We start from the raw sequence: 24,263 nt of genomic DNA, 5'->3' as shown, positions 1-24,263 counted from the left end.
ATGGGAAGAGGTCAAAATATCAACAGTAACAGGAATTCGGAAGGAGTTGATTTCCGCCCTGTTAGGTGACTTTGGGAGGTTAGACCAATGGAGGAAGTAACTGCAGATGTGGTAGAAATAACACCATAACTAGAATTAGAAGTGGATCTGAAGATGCGACTGAGCTGCTATGTTAAAAAATTAATTGCTAGGAATTTCATGATAAACCTTTAATGGGTGCAGAGTTGCTCCTTACAAACAAGCAAAGTGGTTTCTTGAGATGGAATCTACTCCTCCAGATGAAGATCCTGTAAAGATTGTTGAAATGGCAACAAAGGATTTAGAATGTTACATAAACTTAAGTTGATAAAGCAGTGGCATATAACTCAATGGAAAAAAATAAAATATTATTGAATCGTTAAAATGTTATTCAGTCTTTAAAAAGAGGGAAATCACACCATTGTGACAACATGGATGCACCTTCAGGGAATTATGCTAAGTGAAATAGGTCAGAGAGAAAGAGAAATACTGTATGCTCTCTTTTATATGTGGAATTAAAAAACCAAACCAAAACAAAATTTATAAATACAGAGAACAGGTTGGTGGTTGCCAGAGGTGGTGGGAGGGGGACAAAAATAGGTAAAGGTGGTAAAAAAGTACAAACTTCCAGTTATGGGTAGTAAAGGGTAAAGGGGGCCAAGTACATGGTGACAGAAGGTGAAAAAATAAAATAAGTCATGGAGATGTAATGTACAGCACTATGACATAGTGAATAGCATTGTATTATGTATTTGAAAGTTGCCAAGAGAGTAGATCTTAAAAGTTCTCATTATAAGAAAAAAATGATAACATGTGTGGTATGTTAACTAGAATTGCTATGGTGATTATTTCACTATATATACATACTAGAGGCCTGGTGCACTCAGGGTGGTGGGGGGGACCCTCAGCCTGGTCTGTGCCCTCTTGCAGTCTGGGACCCCTCGGGGGATGACCACCTGCTGGCTTAGGCCCACTCCCTGGGGGATTGGGCCTAAGCTGGCAATCAGACATCCCTCTGGCAGCCCGGGAGTCCTCAGGGGATGTCCACTTGCCAGCGGGGAGCAGGCCTAAGCTGCAGTCAAACATCCTTAGCACTGCTGAGGAAGCGGGAGAGGCTCCCACCACCACTGATATAGTTCCTAGGGCAATGGAAATTAAGGAGAAAATAAACAAATGGGACTACATCAAATATTCTGTACCACAAAAGAAACCACCAACAAAACAACAAGAGAGCCCACTGCATGGGAGAACATATTTGCCAAAGTTAATAAGGGTTTAATCTCCAAAATTTATAGGAAACTCATACAACTTAACAAAAGGAAGATAAACAATCCAATCAAAAAATGGGCCAAGGACCTAAATAGCCCCCTTTGGAAAGAGGACATACAGAAGGCAGAGAGACATATGAAAGCATGCTCAAAGTCACTAATCATCCAAGAGATGCAAATCAAAACAACAATGAGGTACCATCTCACACCTGTCAGAATGGCTATCATCAACAAATCAACAAACGACAAGTGCTGACAAGGACTTGGAGAAAAAGGAACCCTCATGCACTGCTGGTGGGAATACAGACTGGTGCAGCCACTGTGGAGAACAGTATGGAGTTTCCTCAAAAAATTAAAAATAGAACTCCCATTTGGCCCAGTAATCCCACTTCTAGGAATGTCTTTTTTCTTTATTGGCTGGAACGCATTCCTTTATCTACTATTTGGTTAGTAGTGGTATAATATATATAGGAAAGGTAGAATAAATGCTTGATTCTTTATTTTTGTTTACCAGTTTTCAGAATGAGTTGGCTCCCTTTCCTCCTCTAAACATACACAGTGTTTCTGTTGTTGTAGCATTATGAACTTATGAATTTAAACATATTTGACATGTTTGCATCCATTGCAATTCTTATTCTTATTGAAGTTCATATTGTTTCCTATCTGGCCAATGGGATCCTCTCCAAGCTACTAGAGTTCCTTTAAAAAAGTTTTTATTAATGTATATTTTATTATTGGTAGTATTATATCTCCAATTTCCACCTCTTCCCCAACCACCACTCCTCCCAGCCCTTACTGACCCCTCCCAGGTCTTCACCCCTTATTGCTCATGTCCATGGGCTATGCATATAAGTATATAAGTTCTTTCATTTATCCCCCATCCCCACATTGAAGTATGTAAGTCTGTTCCATGCCTCCCTAGAGTTCTTTCAACAGGACTCTAGATAGTGTTCTTGCTTTCCATGGAGATGCTCTGAATCAGTGGTTGTAAACCTGTACCCAATGGCGGAAAGTAGCCACCAAGCATGTTGTCCTTTTTCTTTTCAAAAGAAAAAGTCAGTCATTCAACAACAACAACAAAAATCTTATTTTTAGCACTAGTTGTGGGGAATATGAATGTTAATACAACACAAAACTACCTTCAAGGAGTTTATAATCTGACAAGGAAAACAAAACAAGCCAAAACACTACATCAGTGACTTCATAGGACCCAGGATGGTATGAGAGTTCTTACAAGGGACCTAACTCAAGGTATGGGGGCCAAAGAAAGATTTACAAGTAAAATACTATTCAACCTTTTATTTAAAGTATTAGTCTTCCAGTTGAAGAAAGAATGACTTAAGACAGAGCAGCCATAAGTGAACCTGATTTCCTTTAATCAGAAAAGTAGTCAGCAAGTCTGTATTAAACATATTCTATTCCAAAACTTTCAGAAATTTGATTTTGTGATCAGTCTTTCTGTTACCACTGCCTTTTTTTTCTGCCAGAAATGTTCCCAAGATATATTTTTCTACAGAATCCGGGTTTTAAATTGGAGTCATGGCATGTCTGCCCTAATCCAGCCTGGATGAGTCAGTATCCTTTCTTTCGATTTTTCTTTCCAAGAAGAGCATTTCAGAATCAACCTCGCTACTCTCTTTTACTTGTGGGAGTTTTTATTACCATCATACTGATCCCTCCGCTAAACTACCTTTTCTAGCCTACATTCACTGGACCCTCCTTTACTTTAAAGATGCCAATTCTTGAACTTCTCTGACTTTCTATTTCTTTGTCCCTGTCCACAGGAAACACAGAAACAGCTTTATCTGTGACAAAATAAATATAATTGCAATCAAATTAAAATTGAAATCCTTAGCTTATTATTATTATTGAAACTGGTCATGATGAACAACAAAATAATTCATTATTTCAGCAAGAAGATTAATTATTTTAGAGTAACATTCTAGGCTTTTTCCCAGCACAGAATTTATTTAACATTATAGCACATCTATGTTTCTTAAACCAACTATTTTAGTCTACTAAAGCATAATTTCCAGAAAGGAAAAATTATGATTCTCAGGCAAATATGAAGTAAATATGGTCAGAAATTTTATTCAACTCATTAATTAATGATGGTACCAGTAAGAGGTTAAGATGAATTCAATGAGCATTTGAGGAGATAAGTATTTATAGACATACTAGAGGCCCAGTGCACGGATTCGCACACCAGTAGAGTCCCTCAGCCTGGCCTGTGCCCTCTTGCAATCCGGGATTCCTTGGGGATGTTGGAGAGCCAGTTTCAGCCCGATCCCTGCAGGCCAGGCCGAGGGACCCCACCGATGCACAAATCTGTGCACCAGTTCTCTTGTATGCATATAAGATCTTTGATTAATCTCTTCCCTCCCTCCCCCCTCTCCCTTCCCTCTGAGATTCATCAGTCTGTTCCATGTTTCCATGCCTTTGTGTTGAGTGTCTGCCCCCTGGTGGTCATGACCAGTCACTTAGGCTTTTATATATATAGACTAGAGGCCCAGTACACAAAATTCATGCCCGGGGGGTGGGATGTCCCTCAGCACAGCCTGCACCCTCTCTAATCTGGGACTCCTCGGGGGATGTCCAACTAAACCGGCAGTTGGACATACCTCTCATAATCCGGGACCTCTGGCTCCTAACCACCCACCTGCCTGCCTGCCTGATTGCCTCTAACCGCTTCTGCCTGCCAGCCTGATCGCCCCCTAACCTTTCCCCTGCCAGCCTGATTGATGTCTAATTGCTCCCCTGCTGGACTGATTGCCCCCAACTGCCCTTCCCTGCCAGCCTCGTCGCCCCTAACTGCCCTCCCTTGCTGGCCTGATTGCCCCCAACAGCCCTCCCCCTGCCAGCCTGATTGCCCACAATTGCCCTCCCCTGCCGCAACCCACCTCCTCCACTGGGCCTTGCTTCAACTGTGTGCATGGCCATCTTGTTACGGCCATCTTGTGATGGCCATCTTGTAATGACATTAGGGCGTGATGCATGAGGGTACGACGACCACCTAGGCTATTATTAGTATAGACTAGAGGCCCAGTACACAAAAATTTGTGCACTCAGGGGGGTCCCTCAGCCTGGCCTGTGCTCTCTCACAGTCTGGGACCCCTCAGGGGATGACCATCTGCTGGCTTAGGCCCGCTTCCCAGGGGATTGGGCCTAAGCTGGCAGTCAGATATCCCTCTGGCAGCCTGGGAGCCCTCGGGAGATGTCCACTTGCCAGCGGGGAGCAGGCCTAAGCTGCAGTCGGACATCCTTAGCGCTGCTGAGGAGGCAGGAGAGGCTCCCACCACCACCGCTGTACTGGCAGCCGTCAGCCTGGCTTGTGGCTGAGCAGAACTCCCCCAGTGGGAGCGCACTGACCACCAGGGGGCAGCTCCTGCATTGAGCATCTGGCCACTGGTGGTCAGTGTGTGTCATAGTGACCAGTCATTACCAGTCATTCTGCTGTTAGGGTCAATTTGCATATTATCCTTTTATTATATAGGATAGAGGCCTGGTGCATGGGTTGGGGCTGGCTGGTTTGCCCTGAAGGGTGTCCCCGATCAGGGTGGGGGTCCCACTGGGGTGCCTGGCCAGCCTAGGTGAGGATCTGAGAGCCATTTTCAGACTGGCCACAACCCCTCAGGGTGGGAGTCCCCCCTGGAGTGCTGGCCAGCCTGGGTGAGGGGCTGATGGCTGTTTGCAGGTTGGCCACAGCCCCTTCAGGGTGGGGGTCCCTACTAGGGTGCCTGGCCAGCCTGGGTGAGGGGCTGATGGCTGTTTGCAGGCTGGCCAAACCCCCAGCGGGGACCCTTGCCCCATGAGGGTGTGGCCAGTCTGGGTGAGGGGCTGATGGCTGTTTTCAGGCTGGCCACGGCCCCCAGCCACCCAAGCTCCCAGTGGAGGCTGGCTGGAAGCAGGTATCTGGGATTTATTTATCTTCTATAATTGAAACTTTGTTGCCTTGAGTGGAGGCCACAGCCAGCCAGGGCATGCAGGAAGCTTGGCTTCCTCCATCGCCGGGGCAACCAAGCCTCCTGCTTGCTCCAGCTCCTTGGCTGCCGGCTTGGTTGGGTTAATTTGCATATAGTTGATCTGATTGGCTGGTGGGTGTGGCTTGGGGCATAGCAGAGGTGCAGTCAATTTGCATGTTTCTCTTTTATTAGATTAGATATGGGAGTACTAGAATAAGACAGTTGCGTTAGATATAAAACTGATTAAAACCCTGTATATTAATCCATAATCTTTGGGGTTATTTTTCTCATCAGACACTAGTTATTTATACCACTACCTAACAAAAATTTACCAGCTACCATGTAGTTAGTAAACAGTGAGTCCTTGGGTGGCCATGAGTCCTATGTGGCATTTAAAAGGCCTATTACAGACCTTTTGTCTTTTTTTCCAAGTTGTAAATGATTTTTTGAATAAGACTCCCACTCCTTTAGACTGGATTAGAGTTGTGAGGATTGTTCGTGAATGCCTGATATAGCAAGCTCTGTTTTAGTACACTTTGTAAGTTTAGTACAGTGGGGCCTTGACTTACAAGTTTAATTCATTCCGTGACGGAGCTCGTAACTCAAATTACTTGTATGTCAAATCAAAAGTGAATGAGTGAGACACGTGATGCTGGGCTGATGCTGTGACATTTGCTGCGCCAACTAGCAGAGGGGTATCTAAAGCTGGCTTGTAACCCAAATTTTAGCTCACAACTCAAAGCAAAAAATCGGCCGAGAGATGGGTCGTATCTCGAAAAACTCATTAGTCAGGACACTCGTAAGTCAAGGCCCCACTGTATTCCAATGTTAACTGCCTAACAATTAATCTTTAACATTGAGTTTTTGAAGAGTACAAATTGTTCTAACTGGACATGTGAGAAAAGCAACAGGAGTTTTTATATGCTTAATAGATTGAAAGTAATCTGCTATGGAATAAACTTTTCATTTTTATGTTCCCTAGGGTTTTCCAGGTGATATTGGTATTCCTGGACAAAATGGCCCTGAAGGATCAAAGGTAAAAAAAGAAAAAAGTATGATATCTATAGTTTTCTATCTCATACTTCAATGAATTGCTTAAAAAATATATTAGGAAATCAGAACATTTCTGGACATTTTTGAGGTGTCTCAGGTGTATTTAATGAACTATGTACATCTTGTTTCAAGATAATCAGGAAGTAGTTTGCATGTCTGGTTCTTGTGGTGTCCTTGGTTGAGTTAGAGTATGTTATCCAGTCTTTTGGGTTCAGGTCATTGAAAAACTCTTTTTCTGGTTTAGTCTAGATTTAGATTAGGATGACAGTGTTTGAAAAGCACATAAATCATTGAAAACGTATTTTTAAAGAGATGAAAAAGACACACCTAAAAGTCATAGTATATAATAAATGGATGTAAGTGTTCTGACCACTAAAACCCTTTCATGCTCATAAAGTATCCACAGATTAAAATAAAAGAAAGCCTAGGTGTGCTGGAATTGATATAGCATGAAATGTTTTTTTTAAAAAAAACTAAGCATTTTAAACTGCCATTACTGTCAAAAATTTAAATACCAAGCTTTGTCAAGCAGGCTGACATAGAATGAACATTATAATAAATAAAGTATTGAGAAAATAAAGATATCTAAAGATAAATAAAGCCTGAAGTTTGAAGAATTATCAGGTTATGAAGTACAGCTGCTGTGGAAGATTATCTATGGTCCAAAAATATTAAATGGAAAGTTACAGAAATAAGAGTTCATAAATTTAAATTGCACGATGTTCTCATTAGTGTGATGAAATCTCATGTGGTCCTGCTCTGTACCACCAAGGAAATGAATCATCCCATTGTCCGGAGCATCCAGGCTGTGTGTGCTGCTCACCTCGTAGCCACTTGGTAGCTGTCTTGGTTATCAGATTGATTGTGGCAATATTGGTGTTTATGTTCAAGTAACCCTTATTGTAGTTAATAATGGCCCCGAAGTGCAAGAGTAGTGATGCTTGCAATTTGGATATGTCAAAGAGAAGCTATAAGTGAAAGGTGAATATAGTATAATAAGATATTTTGAGAGAGAAAGAGAACAAACACATTAACATAATTTTAATTGCAGTATATTACTATAATAGTTCTATTTTATTAGTAGTTATTGTTGTTAATTTCTTACTGTTCCTAATTTATAAATTAAACTTTACCATAGGTATACACATATAGGAAAAGCAATATATTTAGTTTTTGATACTATTCACAGTTTCAGGCATTCAGTGAGAGTGTTGGAACGTATCCCCTTCACAGATTGCTATATAGTACAATAATAAACGTTTTACAGACATCTCACTTAATCTTCACACCAGCAGTATTAGGTAGATATTATTCCCATTTTACAGTGGCTTAAGTTGTTCCTCCACAGTCACATAACTATCACTACCTAGCCAGGATTCTAACCCGGGTGCAATTTCAAAGTCTGATCTCTCAACCACTTAGCTTTGGAATTAAATAGTGGAGAGCATTCAGTACCATCATGAAGAGTTTTTACTTTATCCCTGGGCATCATGAAGTAATCAAAGATATTTATGTAGTAAAGTGTCCTTGGTGATTTATGTTTTAAAAAGATACCTCTTGTGTCACAATGCAATAAATAGGAGATAAATTTAAGGCAAGGAAATGAGGTAGAAAAAAGCTAAAAAAGACTATCTGAAGATCTGAAATAGGACATCCATTTCAATCAGCAAATATTTATTGGCTGCCTCTTGTGTAACAACTGTGGTGCTATGCCCTAGGGCAGTGATGGCGAACCTTTTGAGCTCGGCATGTCAGCATTTTGAAAAACCCTAACTTAACTCTGGTGCCGTGTCACATATAGAAATTTTTTGATATTTGCAACCATAGTAAAACAAAGACTTATATTTTTGATATTTATTTTATATATTTAAATGCCATTTAACAAAGAAAAATCAACCAAAAAAATGAGTTCGCGTGTCACCTCTGACACACGTGTCATAGGTTCGCCATCACTGCCCTAGGGCTACAAAGGTGAAAAGTTCTGATCCCTACTTTCAAGAAACTTACAATCTAGAGAAAGATATGCAGGCAAATCTTTATATTAACCACTAGAGGCCCGATGCACAAAATTCGTGCAGGGGCTTGTCCCTCACAGCCCCAGCAGGAGGCCCCTGCAGGCCCTCGCAGCCTCAGCTGGCCCTCGCAGCCCCTCGCACCCTCAGCCAGCCCTCGCAGCCTCTTGCAGCCTTGGCCGGCCCTCACAGGCCCTCACAGCCCTTCCCAGCCTTGGCTGGCCCTTGCAGCCCCAGCTTCATCTGGGAGGTGGTCCAGACAGTCGTCCAGAAGGATGTCCAGATGGTCGTTCTGCTGTTTGGCCTAATTAGCATATTAGCTCTTTATTATATAGGATATGAATAATATATAATATGTAATACTGTGTGAGTATAGGGTTGGGGGACTTAGATTAGACTTTGTAGACAAGGTAGCACTTGATCTGACATGATGAATGAGTAGGAATTTGCAAACAGACAAGTGAGATGTATGGCTATCAGGGAAAGGAAACTTGTGAGAAAACACAGTTGCAATAAATATTTGGAACATTTACTAAAAGCTATTCATTGTTTATGTGAAACTCAGATTTCACTTGGCATCCTGTATTTTATCTGGCAACCCTACTGGCCATCTATAAACTTTCCCTATCTACAGCAATGTTTGCCCTTTCTTTCTCTTTCCATGGAAGAATTCCTCCTTCTCCTAAATGTTCAGGTTCTACATGTGTTTTGCATCAAACCCTCTCTTGACTCCTGAATGACCTCATACCATCAATTACCACCTTTATCCTGATCTCTGACTCAAAATTTCCTCTCTTTGCCCTTAAAATTACTTTCACTGCCAATGTTGTAGTTTAGGCCCTCTTTATTTTTCACCAGGATCAGTGTAATAGCCCTCCAAGTGTTCCTCCTGCCTCCAGTCTGGCACTTTTTCAATGCTACTTCCAAGTTGCTGATGGAATAATGTTTGGAAAGTATAAATGTCATCATGTCACTCTCGTGCTTAAATCCTTCAGTAATCACAGCTTCTAGGTTAAGGCTTGTACTTCTTTACTTTTTACACAAAGTTCCCTGTAGTAGAAAGAGTACACGATAAACTAGTGATAACAAGGATAGTATAGTAAATACATAAACCAGTAACATAGTTCTTTATTATCATTATTAAGTACTAGAGGCCTGGTGCATGAAATTCATGCGGGGGTGGGAGGGTCCCTCAGCCTGACCTGCACCCTCTCCAATCCAGGAGCCGTCAGGGGATGTCCTACTAACGGCTTAGGTCCACTCCTCATGGTTCTCTACTCTCTGCAGGGCCTGGCTGCTTCGCCGCCACCATGGCGATGAAGCCCTCACACCCCGCTGTCCACTATCTGTGGGGCCTGGGGGCTTCGCTGCCACCACGTGAATGAAGCCCCCATGCCCCCACTGTCCACTCTCTGTCTGCGGGGTCTGGGGGCTTTGCCACTGCCATGGCAGCAAAGACCCATGCCCTGCTGTCTGCTCTCAGCAGTGGGGCTGAAAGGCAAGGGGAACTCCAGCAGGGCTGAGGGGACTGGGCACCGCCATCTTATGGCTATGGGCACCGCCATCTTTGTGATGGCATGAGGGTCAATTTGCATAGTCCCTCTTTATCAGATAGGACTATGTAATGTGCATAATCGTATGTGCTCTATCTTCATAGGGCCGGCAATACAGTAGGTCTATTTACACCAGCATCACCGCAAATATACAAGTAATGTGTTGCACTCTGACTTCAGGATGGCTATGGCAGCATTAGGCAATAGGAATTTTTCAGCTCCAGTATAATTGTATGGGACCACTGCCATATACATGGCCTATTATTGACCAAACATTTTGTGGCACATGATATAGACTTACCATCACTCTTCTGAAGGCATTATTCCAGCTAAACTGTTTAGTGTACCAAATCATGTCATACTTGTCTAAATCTCACAGAGCTCTGCATGCTGTTCTTTTTGTCTGGATATTTTTATATCTTCCTATGCCCTACTTTATTAGCTAACACCTTCACATCACATACCACATTGTCCAGGGAGCTTTCCCTGTTCCTCCTAAATCTAATCAAGATAACCTTTCTCTGTATTCCTGAAAAAACAATCTATCAAGCACGTATCTTTATATATATTATAACTGCTGGTTTGCTTATATCTCTATCAGACTGTAAGCTTTTTGAGAGAAGAGACTAATTGATTTTATACATATCACAATAATCACAATATCTATAGCACATAATAGGAGCACAATAGATATTAGCTGAATAGATTGTTGAAAGAATATTAAAAGCTCAGGAGTAGGAGCAGTTTGGGAGGAGGGGAAAAAAGAAGTTTGATTCTGGGTATATTTAGTTTGTAGTACCTTTTTAACATCAAGGCACAAAGTATCACTAATAGTAAAGAAAGCTGAAAAGTATAAATAGTAGCATGAAGGGAAGCTGAGATAGAGATGTAGTATAGAGAATGGAGTTGTGAATTTCTTATGTCTAGTTTTAGTCATTCACCTGCTGTATACTCGGGAATTTGAACTTGATACATATATAAACATGTTTATTTATTTATTTATGTATTCTTTATTAGCATTTATTGAGTTTATTCTATGTGTTAGTACAAGTACTAGATGTAGATTATAAAGATTTTTAAACCATGGTCCGTCTCCTGGATGAGGTTACAATTTAGTGAGAATTTTTTTAAAAAATCACAAAATGTTGTAAGAATTGCTATGTAAAAAATGGTGAAATGCTGTGAGAGCCCAGATAATTGAGCAATAGATTCTGCCTTGGGATATTGGAAATTACTTCAAGAGGAAGTGATAATTGAATTTAATGATTTTAAGCCTATATATCATACTAGGTAAAGTATTAATAGTGACCTTTGAAACTTCCTTCCCATGACTTCCTTTAGTTTTAGAATTACAGTGCTTAAAAATGGGACAAAAGACCTGAAAGCCAGGTATTTTCATGAAACCCAAAGATTGAATTTCCAACGGGTAGTAATTATTTTGTGGATTACTTTGTCGCCTCATTAGCACCAACAGCATTAGACTAACTTATACACATTACTTAATTTTAAAATACTATCTAGAAGATATAATTTTATTATCAACATCTTCATAGGGCTGGCAATACAGTAGGTCTATTTACACCAGCATCACCGCAAATATACAAGTAATGTGTTGCACTCTGACTTCAGGATGGTATGGCAGCATTAGGCAATAGGAATTTTTCAGCTCCAGTATAATTGTATGGGACCACTGCCATATACATGGCCTATTATTGACCAAACATTTTGTGGCACATGATATAGATTTACCATAACTCTTCTGAAGGCATTATTCCAGCTAATTTTATTATCAAAAAAACCAGAATAGTTTAAAGGAAGAAGGATATAATTTTATATTTTGTAGGTTGAGAAGGATCTGCTTTTGTCTCTCTTTTGGTCCTTACTGTTTGCCTTGAAATTGTTTAGAAACAGAAAGGAACAGCAAAGCCAAACAGACTGACCCTGTTAGCATGATGTGTTTCTTTAGTTGTGTACACTGTATCATGGAAGCATCTTTAAACTAACTTTATTTTTATATATGGGTATTGATTGGGAAGTAGGCTATAGAAGGTGGTCATCAGGAAAATCATGTCTACTGTACTTGAAATACGTGGTTGCCCTATTTGCAAACAAATTGGGTTCTTTCCAGAGCAATTTGGCATAGCTTTAAAGAAACCTTTTATTTTTTCTTCATTTTCTGCCAGTTGACTAAAAGACTAAAACTACAATTAGAAACTTGTGTTAATTATGGTTCTATTAATTATGGGATTGTGTGTGTGTATGTGTGTGTGTGTGTGTGTGTGTGTGTGTGTAGACACAAAACACTTCAGCAAACTTTCTTGTGAGCTGAGCTACCCAATTTGGAAATATGCTTTCAAGTATCCCATAACATTAGCAAAACCACATCCTTTGCTGTTTACTGCAAAAAGTGACTGCCAGTCTCTGTTTTCCAGTAAACAGAGAAATTATTTGTTGCTACAATGGTTTGTATTGTTACTTTGGCTATGGAAATAAGGATGGTTATTTAAATAAGGCTGTTATTGTCTATTACATAACATCGCTGATAAATTATTAGAGAATAACTTCTGTTTGTCAGGTTATGTTACAGAATATATAGAATTAAATTTTACATTGAACTGTTAAAATATGTGTTTACCTGGATGGAAGTGTGCTAATTTGGTAAAAGGAAAATGCTTAACTCTAAATATTTCCCTGAGATGATCTCAATTCAGCCTTGAAGGTTTACATTCCATACACTAAATCAAGATATTTATGCACAGATTTCTTATATTAACCGTTTTATCCTCCTGGCAGCATTTAGTCAGCTAGAAATATTTATCGAGTTTGTATAATGGGGAATGTACTGTGTTCAGAAATATTTATTGAGGTGGTTAAGCAATTACTTGGTTTTCTCTCTACTAAGAACTTGTAATCCTCTGAAAACGTGAGATTTCTATGTGAAAAGTTAAATGCATTACTAGGCAGCATGTAATAAGTGAATAATAAGGACCCCAGAAGAGAGAACAACTTATGTGGCTATTTTTCTGAGAAATTTCTTTTAAAATTAAAATTTTAGTTGGGTGGGTTGGATTTGGCCATGCAGAGCCAATGGATGAGAGATTCCATGCAATAGGTTCAAACTGGATACAAAAAATTAAAAATATGCAGGGCAGAAGTAAAACCACCTGACTCAAAAGAAAAGTTAGGAGGCAGATAGTGACAGATCTTAAATATAAATCTGAGATGTTTCAATGCTAATAAACCCATGGAAGACTTTATATATTGTGGTTAAAACATATAACATGAAATGTACTCTCTTATATTTTTAATAATACAGTACAGTATTACTAACCATGTGCACATTATTGTACAGTTTAGATCTCTAAACCTTTTTTTTGTTGTGTGACTGAAAATCTATACCATTGAACAACAATTTCCCATTTCCACCTCCCCCAACCCCTGTCAACCACCATTCTACATTCTGGTTCTACAACTATCACTACTTTTTATATCTTATATAAGTAAAGTAATTTAAAATAAAATAAAGTTCTTCTGTGACTGGCGGCACTTAGCATAAGGTCTTCAAAGTTCACCCATGTAATAGCATATGTCAAAATTTCCTTCTTTTTTTAAAGATTGAATAACAAATCATTTTCTGGTAGTCCAAAAATTCACACATTTTCTTTACCCATTCATCTAGCCATCAATGGACATTTCAGTTGTGTCTACCTATAGGATATTGTAAATCATGTTGAAATGAGCATGAGAGCTTATGTAGATAGCACTTCGAAATCCTGGTTTTTTTTAAATAAATAGCCAGAGGTGGGATGACTGGATCATATAGTAGTTCTATTTCTAATTTTTGGAGTAATCCCATACTTTTTTCCTAGTGGCTGCACCATTTTACATTCTCACCAATAGTGCACAGCATTCCAATTTTTCTACATCCTAGCCAGTATTTATTATTTTCTATTTGTATGTGGGTTTTTATTTTATTATAGTAGCCATTCTAACAGATGTGAGTTAGTAGGTTTTTCATTGTGACTTTGATTTGCATTTCCCTGTTGATTATTGATGTTGAGTATTTTTACATATACCTGTTAGTCATTTGTATGTTTTCTTTGGAGAAATGTCTATTCAAAGTTCTTTACCTATTATTTTAATTGGATTATTTAGTTTTTACTATTGGGTTATAGGAGTTTCTTATATTTTTTATAAATTAAACCATTATCAGGTTTATGGTTCACAAATATTTTCTCTCTCATTCTGTAGGTTGCCTTTTCACTCTATTGATTGTTTTTTATTTACTAACTAGAGGCCCGGTGCATAAAGTTCATGCACAGGTAGGGTCCCTAGGCCTGGCCGGCAATCAGGGCCGATCAGGTTCCCCGCCTCCCCACCTCCTGCCTCTTCCTTCCCTTGCTCCCTCAGCGCCCACCCCCCACCCCTGCCACTGTTCATCAGCCATGTTCCACACTACCTCCTGGTGGTCAGTGCACGTCATAGTGAGGGATCAAACTCCTGGTCTCCCAAATTCCCAAGGGGGCACTTTGCATATTAGCCTTTTATTATATAGGATAGATTGTGCAGAAGTATTTACTAGTTTATTTTGCTTTTGTTCTCCTTTTTCTTTTCTTTTTTTTTAAATATTTTTATTGATTTCAGAGAGGAAGGGAGAGGTAGAGAAAGGTAGAAACATCAATGATGAGAGAGAATCATCGATTGGCTGCCTCCTGCACACCCCCCACTGGGGATCAAGCCTGCAACCCAGGCATGTGCTCTTAACTGGAATCGAACCCAGGATCCTTCAGTCCGCAGGCCGACGCTCTATCCACTGAGCAAAACCAGCTAGGGCTTGTTCTCCTTTTTCTGTGTGTCATATCTAAAACAATCATTGCCAAGGCTGATGTTAAGGAGCTTTCTGCATATGTTTTCTTCTAAGAGTTTTGCAGTTTCAGGTCTTATGTTTAAGTCTTCAACTCATTTTGTGAGGCCCTTCAGCTTTGTTCATTATTCTCAAGGTTGTCTGTCTATTCAGGGTCCTTTGTAGTTCCATATGAATTTCAGGATGTTTCTATATCTGCAAGAAATGCCATTGACATCTAGGTAGGGATTGCATTGACTCTGTAGATAACTTTGGGTAGTATGGACATTTTAGCAATAGTAAGTGTTTCAGTCCATGAACATGGGATGTCTTTCCATTGTGTCTTCTTTAATTTCTGTCAGCAATGTTTTGTAGTTTTTTTTATTGTATAAGTCTTTCACCCCTTGGTTAAGTTCATTCCTAAATATTTTATTCTTTTTTAATGTTATGGTAAATTAGATGTTTTCTTCATTTCCTTTTTTAATTATTTGTTGTTAGTGTATAGAAACACAACTACTTTTTGTATGCTATGTATTTTGCAACTTTACTAAATTGGTTTATTAGTTCTGAAAACATTTTTGTAGAATCTTTAGGAGTTTCTATATATAAGATTCTGTCATCTGCAAACAAACATTTTACTTTTTCTTTTCCTATTTGGTTGCCTTATTTTCTTTTTCTTGATGAATTGTTCTAGGTAGGACTTCTAGTACTATCTTATATAATAAAAGCCTAATATGCTAAGTGTCCGGGCGTCTGATCGGCCGTTCAACCAATCAAAGTGTAATATGTTAATGATATGCTAAGGCTGCCCAACTGCTCACTATGACGTACACTGACCACCAGGAGGCAGATGCTCTGACCAGTAGGTTAGTTTGCTGCTGGGCCAGCTGATCAGGACTGAGTGAGATGGGCTGGACTCGCCCTAGAGCCCTCCCATGGTCCCTCCCCTGCTGGCCAATCTCCTGCTTCCTTCCCCAGCCCTGATCATGCACCAGTGGGGTCCCTTGGCCAGACCTGTACCCTCTTGCAATCCGGAACCCTTTGGGGGATATCGGAGAGCCGATTTTGGCCTGATCCCACAGGCCAGGCTAAGGGATCCCACTGGTGCATGAATTTGTGCACTGGGCCTCTAGTGTTGAATAAAAGTGGTTAGAGTGAGCATTCTTGTTTTGTTCCTGATTTTTCAAGAAAGCTTGCAGTTTTTCACTGTTGAGTATGATATGAACTATGGACTTTTCATATTTGTCCTTTATTATGTTGAGGTAATTTCCTTCTATTTTTAGTTTGTTGAAGTTTTTATCATGAAAGGTTATTACATTTTATGAAATGCTTTTCTGCATGTTATTTTTGTTCTTTATTCTGTTAATGTGGTGTATCACATTGATTTTAATATGTTTAAAAAATCCTCATACCCCAGCTATAAATCCCATTTAATTATGATGTATGCGTTATTGAATTAGTTTTGCTAGTATTTTTTTTTTTTTTTTTTGAGGATTTTTGCTTCTATACTCATCAGAGCCATTGGTCTGTAATTTTTTTCCTTGCAGTGTCTTTGTCTGGCTTTGGTATCAGGGTAATGCTGGCCCCAGAGAATAAGTTGTCTGTAAGAGTTTGAAAAGTATTTACATGAATTATTCTCTAAATGTTGTGTAGAATTCTCCAGTGAAGTCATCTGGTCCCAGGCTTATTTTAGGGGGTGAGTGTGGGAAGTTGATTAGTGATTAAATATCCTCAATAGTTATAGATCTGTTCAGATTTTGTATTTCTCTATGATTCAGTTTGGTAGGTTGTATGTTTCTAGGAATTTTATTTATTCCTTCTAGGTAATCCCATTTGTTGTTATGTAATTGTTCATATTAGTCTCTTATGACTCTTTTTATTTCTGTGCCATTAGTTCTAATGTCCCTTCTGATTAAGAAAAATGTTGCCATGTTGAGAAAGATGTATAGAGTATTTTCTGAAATAGGAATATTTTTTTAATTACTTCAATCAATTTTTATTCAGAAAGTATTTGATTTTTAACAACATGCATTTTGATTCTCAAAAGGTTTTCTCTTAATTTTGAAATTCCTAATCATGTTCAGATTGTTAGTTTATTTTATAAATTGCCTTTTACCATCTTGTATCATGAAGGGAGATTATTTGAAGAACATTTGGTATATGAATGATTTATTCCAGACTCTGTTGGTCTCTTAACAAATTAAAACATTATATATCCCCTCTATCTGTTTTCAGACTTTGTAAATCCTCTATTATGTATTTATTGTACTATTATCATATTAACAATGAGAACTATTGCTTTAAATTTAGAAATGCTTTTTCTGAAAAAGGTGTCTCATTGAAGAGTAATACACTGGGCAGATTATTTGAACACTAACATACTGTTTAAAATAAGTTTATCCTATGTTTCACAACTTTTTGTATGCTCTGTAGTTTTCTGCTCATCTACCCATTCACCCCATTTTGATAACCTCCTAATGGGAAATGAATGGTACTAAATAGTATTGCCAATCTCCAGATTAATGCTGATTGAAAAAATTTTGAGCTAAAGTTCTTATTATGTGTGCTTATGTTGTTTTTATAGGGAGTCCTTGGAAATAGAGGGCCTCCTGGACCTCCTGGTCTCAAAGGAACTCAGGTATGGAGGAAATAAATATCCAATCAGCAATTTTTTGTTCAGTCTTTCCCCCTTTAATTTTTGTGGGACATTAGTTTTTGCTTAAAGAAAACATTGCTTTACTGTCAATTTTTGCCTTAGAGGATTTCAAGTTACCATTTTATATTAGCAGTTGTGCGATGGGATTTGGAGTCATTCTGCAGTGTTCTGAATTCATTAAGTGATTTATGTCAGTGGGCTCCATGGAACATCTGAAGAATCTGAGCCTAGAATCTCAGTTATGTGTAGTAGAATTTATATTTACTATTTGTGTCCATTTTATATTTGTGACCCAATAAATTATGTTTTTATTGAATTGTGAATCGAGCAAAATGTTTTTTAACTAAATAAGAATATATAATTCTAGAAAGTTCTGTATATATTCTTCAGATGTGGTAACATAAACTTTTATTTGAAGGTGAAAAATCAGTATACTAATATTTAGAAAACATGTCAATAAATGGAATAAAAACTGTTATTACTTTTTTATTTTCTTAAATAATAATGTATAAAAACTTAGCTTTAGGAATTTCTTGACCTAGCTAATGTGGCTCAGTCGGTTGGCACATCATTCTGTGGAATGAAAGGTCTCGGGTTTGATTCTTGGTCAGGTGACATACCCAGGTTGTGGGTTTGATACCTGGTCGGAGTGCATATGGGAGCTATCTGAATGTTGGTCTCTCACATCGATGTTTCTCTTGCTCTCTCTTCCTCTCTCTCTAATATCAATAAAAACATCCTCATGTGGGGATTAAAGAAAATTATTTTTTCTATGTTTCTCTATTCTCTATTCACCTATACAGTTTTTGTATGCACAGATTTTATATTTTATGAAATTATAAATAATTTGACCCCAAGAATATTGGACCTGTAAATTAATCAAGAAGAAACTCTGGACATTAACCCATTTGGGTATGATTCTATATATCTTTGTATCTTTGTGGCTTAAGACAGAACTAAGACTCAAAAAGATACTTGTTGAATGAATGAAGTGCCAAGTGCAAACATATTCTGTACCAATAATTTTTTAATATACAAATGCATATTGATTCTATCTATTAAAAACTTAATTAATTGAGTTCCTCTCTGTATCAGAGAGATATTGAGTCCAAGAAGGTAAAGGTAATCCTTAATTCATGGTCTTAGTGATGCTGAATCCTAATTTTGTGATACTCTAATCATTTTCACTGTTATTCACTCTCATTTTTCTATATATAACTTATATCATCCACTAATTTAAAAATAATTCAACAGTACATGTCTCTTTTAGAGTAGATGTGGGGTTGTCAGAGAAAAAAATAAAATACAAAAAAAATCACAGACTTACTTTCATCATGTCTCAGAATGAGCTTCAGATTTCAAAATAAATAGAGAGAATAGGATTTATATTTTTAATACTTATTTTAGGCCATGATATGTTCTGATTTTTTTAAGGGAGAAGAAGGACCAATGGGACCCGTTGGAGAACTAGGGCCACGAGTAAGTATCATATAAATATAATTTCCAAAAAAAATAAGGTAAAAGGGGACAAATGTAATACTTTCAACAATAAAGATTTTTTTAGAAGTGCTCCTCTTAAAACAACTGTTCTCTGAATGTTTTTCAATAGCACCAAATTTTGTTATAGCAAAGGATAAAAATGAAAACAAACTATAGCCTAACAATACCCCCAAATAAAACAGGCCTGGTCACACCCAACTGCCCTCCCCTGCCGGCCCAATTGCCCCCAACAGTTGGACATCCCCCAAGCAATCCCAGATTGGAGAGGGTTCAGGCTGGGCTGAAGGACACCCCCCCTCCCATGCACAAATTTCATATATATATGTTAGGCCCAGTGCACAAAAATTTGTGCACTCGGGGGCGGGGGGTCCCTCAGCCCGGCCTGCGCCCATTTGCAGTCCAGGATCCCTTGGGGGATGTCCACCTGTTGACTTAAGCCCACTCCCCAGGGGATCAGGCCTAAGCTTGCAGTCAGACATCCTTCTGGCAGCCAGGAAGCCCTCGGGGGATGTCCGACTAAAGGCTTAGGCCCCCAAGGGATCAGGTCTAAACCGTTAGTTGGACATTCTTAGTGCTGCCACGGAGGTGGGAGAGGCTCCTGCCACCACCTCTGTGCTGGCCAGCCATGAGCCAGCGTCTGGCTGAGAGGCACTCCCCATATGGAAGTGCACTGACTACCAGGGGGCAGCTCCTGCATTTAGCGTCTGCCCCCTGGTGGCCAGTGCGAATCATAGCAACTGGTCATTCTGCCGTTCAGTCAATGTGCATATTAGCCTTTTATTATTATTATATAGGATGTCCCTATTTTCCCCCTTTTGCCCCCCTCTACCCAGCTCTTGCCCCCGACTTCTCTCTGGCCATCACCATACTGTTGTCTGTGTCCATGGGTTGTGTATATATTTTCTTTGGCTAATCCCTTCTTTAAATTCACTTCTTTAAATTTTTATTTTCAGATAAGTGCTTATAACTATACTATTATATATTTTCTATTATATCATTTAGAATTAAGATATTTTTTAATTGAAACCTTGTAAATTTTAGCACAATTTAATAAATTATGCTAGAAGCAATTAGGAGATTTTTCATGTAATGCAGATACATTTCAATTAATATTTTTTAATTTTTAATTTTTTAATATTTTAATTTGAAATGATCTCATACATGTAAAGAAAAAAAACCTATAAGATACTACAGCATATTATATGTACCCATCACCCAATTTCTTAGGTGTTAATAATTTAAACAAATACACCATTTTCCTAGCAAGGGCCAAAACTTCCTCTTGCTTATTGCATACATTATCCTCTTGCCTATTGAAGAACATTGACCTAGCAATTCTCCCCATTCTCTCCTGCATTATAATTTTGTTCCCTCTAATGTATCAATCCTTTCAGAATATAAACATACCATTATTTCTTCCAGCTTAAAAACAAAAATAAAACTTGTATTGATTCCAGTTTTTCTTCCAGGTATTATCTTTCTCTACTTCCCTTTTCAGTAAAAGTTCTCAAAAGTATTGCCTATATATGCTCTTTCCAATTTCTCTCCTCACCCTATCTACTAAGACCATTCTTGTCCCCACTACTCCAAAAACAAAAGATGATCTTATGGAGGTCATCACTGACCCCTTTGTTGCTGAATTCAATGGTCATTTCTTAATCTTCATATTACTCAATACTTAGTCTTCAGAATTTTATTAGATCAGTCTCTTCTTCTGGAAACATTTACTTCACTTGCATGCTCTTCCTTCAGATTCTCTGGCGGAAAATTTGCATATTTGTCTAATTTATTCAAATTGTAAATTGTGGAGTGTCCCAGGGCTTGATTTGTGGATTTCTCCTTTGTATCTATATTCAGATAAACTGGTCCAGTCTTATGGCTTTTACAAACCATCAAAATGCTGGTGATTTTCAAAATTGTATGTTTAGATCAGAACCTTCTACCCCCTGAACTCTAGACTTGTATTACTACCACGTGATCTCTGCACTGAAATGTTTAAAAAGACTATCAAACTGATATGTCCATAACTGAGCTTCCAATTTACCCTCCAAACCTGTTCTTGCAACAATCTTCCCCATTTTATTAGGTCCCTTATTCGGATTTATAAATCTTGAGTTCATTCTTGACTTTTCCCTTTTCTCACCTTTCACACATGACCTGGCAACAATTCCTAGAAGATCTACCTTCAAACTATATACAGAATCTTGCCACTTCTCACAGCCTTATTCTCTGTTACCACCTGATATGTGTCATTGTCATATCTCATTTGAATTATTGCAGTGGACTCTATTGTTGGTGTTCTTGTCCCACTTCAGGCATCCATTTATACCGGGGTTCATGTCCCAGCATCAAGAAGGGTTCAGGAATCTGGAAAAGGGGCTGCGCATAGATGACATAGAAATCCAGAGACTAATAAAGAATCTGGAGACGAGTTATAATTTTGAAAGGCAGTGGGGGTCAGAGGACCTTCAGCTAAAGGAACTGAAGAGTCCCTCCTTGTCTGGGACCCTTGCTTTTATTAACACACTTTGTCCTAAGGCAAGGTGGAGACAATACCCTTCAAAGGGTAAGGTTTCAAAGAGTACAGAAGCATTGTCAGTTTGGGGAATAGCCTACAGCTGTTCAGGTGTTTGGCCAGTAGGAGGCAATAACATGTAGATTAAGATGCCCTTTAACTGTCTGGCAGCCACAATCAGTTTCCTATTCAGATTTGGGGAAATGCCTTTAGCCATTTCCAACAGGTGACTATATGTGTGACTCAACCCTGTTGAGTCCCCAAGTTTCATCAACCTTTTGATGAAACTCTTGAAATTATGACATGCTGGAATTGGTCTACGGCAGACTCCTCTTTGAACTCCCCATTTCTCCTCTTGAATTAAATTGATCCTGTTCAAACTTAGATCATGGCACTTCTCTTTTCAAAGCTTGTCTAAGGCTTCCTGTCTGACTCAGAGTAAAAGCTAAAGTCCTGACTGAGACTACCAGGCCCTAGATGAGCTGGTTTCCCATCTGCCATTCCCTTCTTTGACTTGTCTTCTTACTGACCTCCTCTCTTATTCTGCTCCAGCCATATTGACTCTTCATGATTTTACCAACACACCAGGCACATTCTTGTCTCAAGCTTTGCACATACTCGTTTCCTCTGCTTGGAATGCTCTTCTCTCTGCTATCCACGCAATGTATCCCTTTCTTCAAATCTTTACTCAATGCCACTTTCTCAGTGAGGTCTTCTCTGGTAATTTTATTTTAAAAATTTAACAAAACTCCCACAACAGTTTATATCTCCCTCCCTTACTTAATTTTGTGTCCTTCACATTTACCACTACCTAACATACTATATATTTTACTTATTTTTTAAATTATGCATCCTCACTAAAATGTAAGCTCTATGAAGGCAGGTATGGTTAATGCACTCCTCAACCCCCAGCCCCTAGAACTGTGCATGGCACATAGTAGACAGACATTATAGAATGAAGGGGCAATGTATATTATAAAATACAATTATCAAATAATTTTATTGTGTCTCATAGAATAGTCTGAATTTTATAAATCTTAGGAAACTTTAAAAGATGAAAATGATTAAAGTTATCTTTTTTTCTGTTCTCTTCTAGGGAAAACCAGGTCAAAAGGGATATATAGGTGAACCAGGACCAGAAGGCTTAAAGGTAAAGCAAATGACTTTATAACCAGTTACAAAGTGTAATTTTCAAAAAGATAATATTATTACTTTTATAAAATGTACACATGTCAAAAGATTTTATTCAATTCATTAATAAATGAGAGAACCAGTGATATGTTAAAACTGGTTCTAAGAGCATTTGAGACACTGTATATTATAATTACTACATCATTTTTCAATTCACACCAGCCAGTTACAAATGCTATGCAGCTATATATTAGTGGCTACTGTATTGTTCAATGCAGTTTAACCATTTACTATTCCACATTGTAATAAATTACTAATTTTTAGGCAGCAATTGATAATTTGTTCCCCTATTTCTATAAATAAAACATATACTCCTGTCAGATTAACTATGTGAAACACCTTGAACTTGATCTTCTACTTGTCATTAATATATCTATGCCTTTGTTCAGCCTTTGTTCATGCCATATCTCACCATCAAAAATGGCTGTTCTCATCACCAGTGTAAATATCACCTTTTCTTCAGGGCCCAACTCAAATGTAGTTTCATAATTCATTATTTGAAATCGTTAATGTTTGGATTTTCAGAGATACTGTGGTCATTATACTGTATTTTACCTAACATGCCAATAGGCTATGGTCAGCACACCATAATTAGACACATGAATATTTCTGTGGCGAACTGTCAAAGATGTTCAGATTTATCAGAATAAATCAACACTATAATAAACAGCCTGACTCAGATCAGGTAAAGGATTGCTGCCAAATAAATTCAGGTTAGGACACGTTTGTCACCAAGTTGTGAAAAACTGGGTTTTCAGCTTTAGGGATTGTGAATTATGATTATTAACATAACATTACTTCTCCAGTGAAGTCAACTCTAGTTCCACCAGCCCATAGCGTGCCTGCTCCTATGATGCCCTTTGCTACTTATGTGTGGCATATATTCTGTTCTTCTGGGAGATACCTAATTTTCTGAAGCAAATAGAGCATTCCTGTGGGCAAGGGCTTTGTTTGTATTCTTTTTAACATTTTCCACAGTGCCTACCATCTGCCTTTTGCAGAGTATACCTCAATAAATATTTTATTTTTTAAATTTTATTTGTAGAAGTGGTTAAAAATTGATTAAAAGTCCTTACTGGAAGAATGTAATTTAAAAAAATAGGTTATTACTATTTGAATGAAAATAGAGTCATGTTCCATAAAAAAGCTGTCTAGTGAACTGTCAACGTAGTTTTGAATAACTGAGATTTCTTTTTGCCTTTTTCTATGTTATAATTAGATAATTACATTAAAATGAAAACATAAGTAATGCATGAATAATCTTGTTTGAAAAATAGTCATTTTTGCAACTTTATATTCTTTATTAACAGGGAGAAGTGGGAGATCAAGGAAACATTGGAAAGATTGGTGAAACAGTAAGTTTATTTTATGCTGATCCTACTTTTATATTTCAATTATCTGTAAGCATTTTTAGTAATCACGTTAGCCATGATCAGTACTTATAAAATTCTGAACAAAAAATTCTTATCCACCACAAATTTAAACTCACTTGTGCTGTGACAAATAAAACCTACTCTATAAGAGAGAAATAAGGGAAAACATAGTGACTAACATTTTCATCCAAATATAAATTATATTTATGATCTCAGGAGCATTCTTGTTTCTAATAAGTGGTCTTTAATTTTAGTTCTGATCATATTTTGTACTATATTTGACCTTAACATTTTTCATTATAAAAGAGTTACAAGTTAT

At 38.2% G+C, this 24,263-nt stretch overlaps 1 protein-coding gene across 1 annotated transcript in view; it reads left to right on the top strand.

The window, feature by feature from the left end:
- COL24A1 (collagen type XXIV alpha 1 chain) overlaps positions 1 to 24,263 on the top strand; it is a 335,909-nt gene that overhangs the window by 125,484 nt on the left and 186,162 nt on the right. Inside the window, exons 20-24 of the mRNA XM_070403718.1 lie at positions 6,231 to 6,284; positions 17,294 to 17,347; positions 18,800 to 18,844; positions 22,477 to 22,530; positions 23,882 to 23,926. Coding sequence (XP_070259819.1) covers positions 6,231 to 6,284; positions 17,294 to 17,347; positions 18,800 to 18,844; positions 22,477 to 22,530; positions 23,882 to 23,926 — 252 coding nt within the window. The remainder of the gene's footprint in view (positions 1 to 6,230; positions 6,285 to 17,293; positions 17,348 to 18,799; positions 18,845 to 22,476; positions 22,531 to 23,881; positions 23,927 to 24,263) is intronic.

Source organism: Myotis yumanensis, unplaced genomic scaffold, assembly GCF_028538775.1.
Source record: "Myotis yumanensis isolate MYYU_CA2020_CCGP unplaced genomic scaffold, mMyoYum1.0.hap1 SCAF_2, whole genome shotgun sequence".
Lineage (NCBI taxonomy): Eukaryota > Metazoa > Chordata > Mammalia > Chiroptera > Vespertilionidae > Myotis > Myotis yumanensis.
Note: the sequence above shows the minus strand (reverse complement) of the source record. Positions and strands in the feature narration are given on the sequence as shown.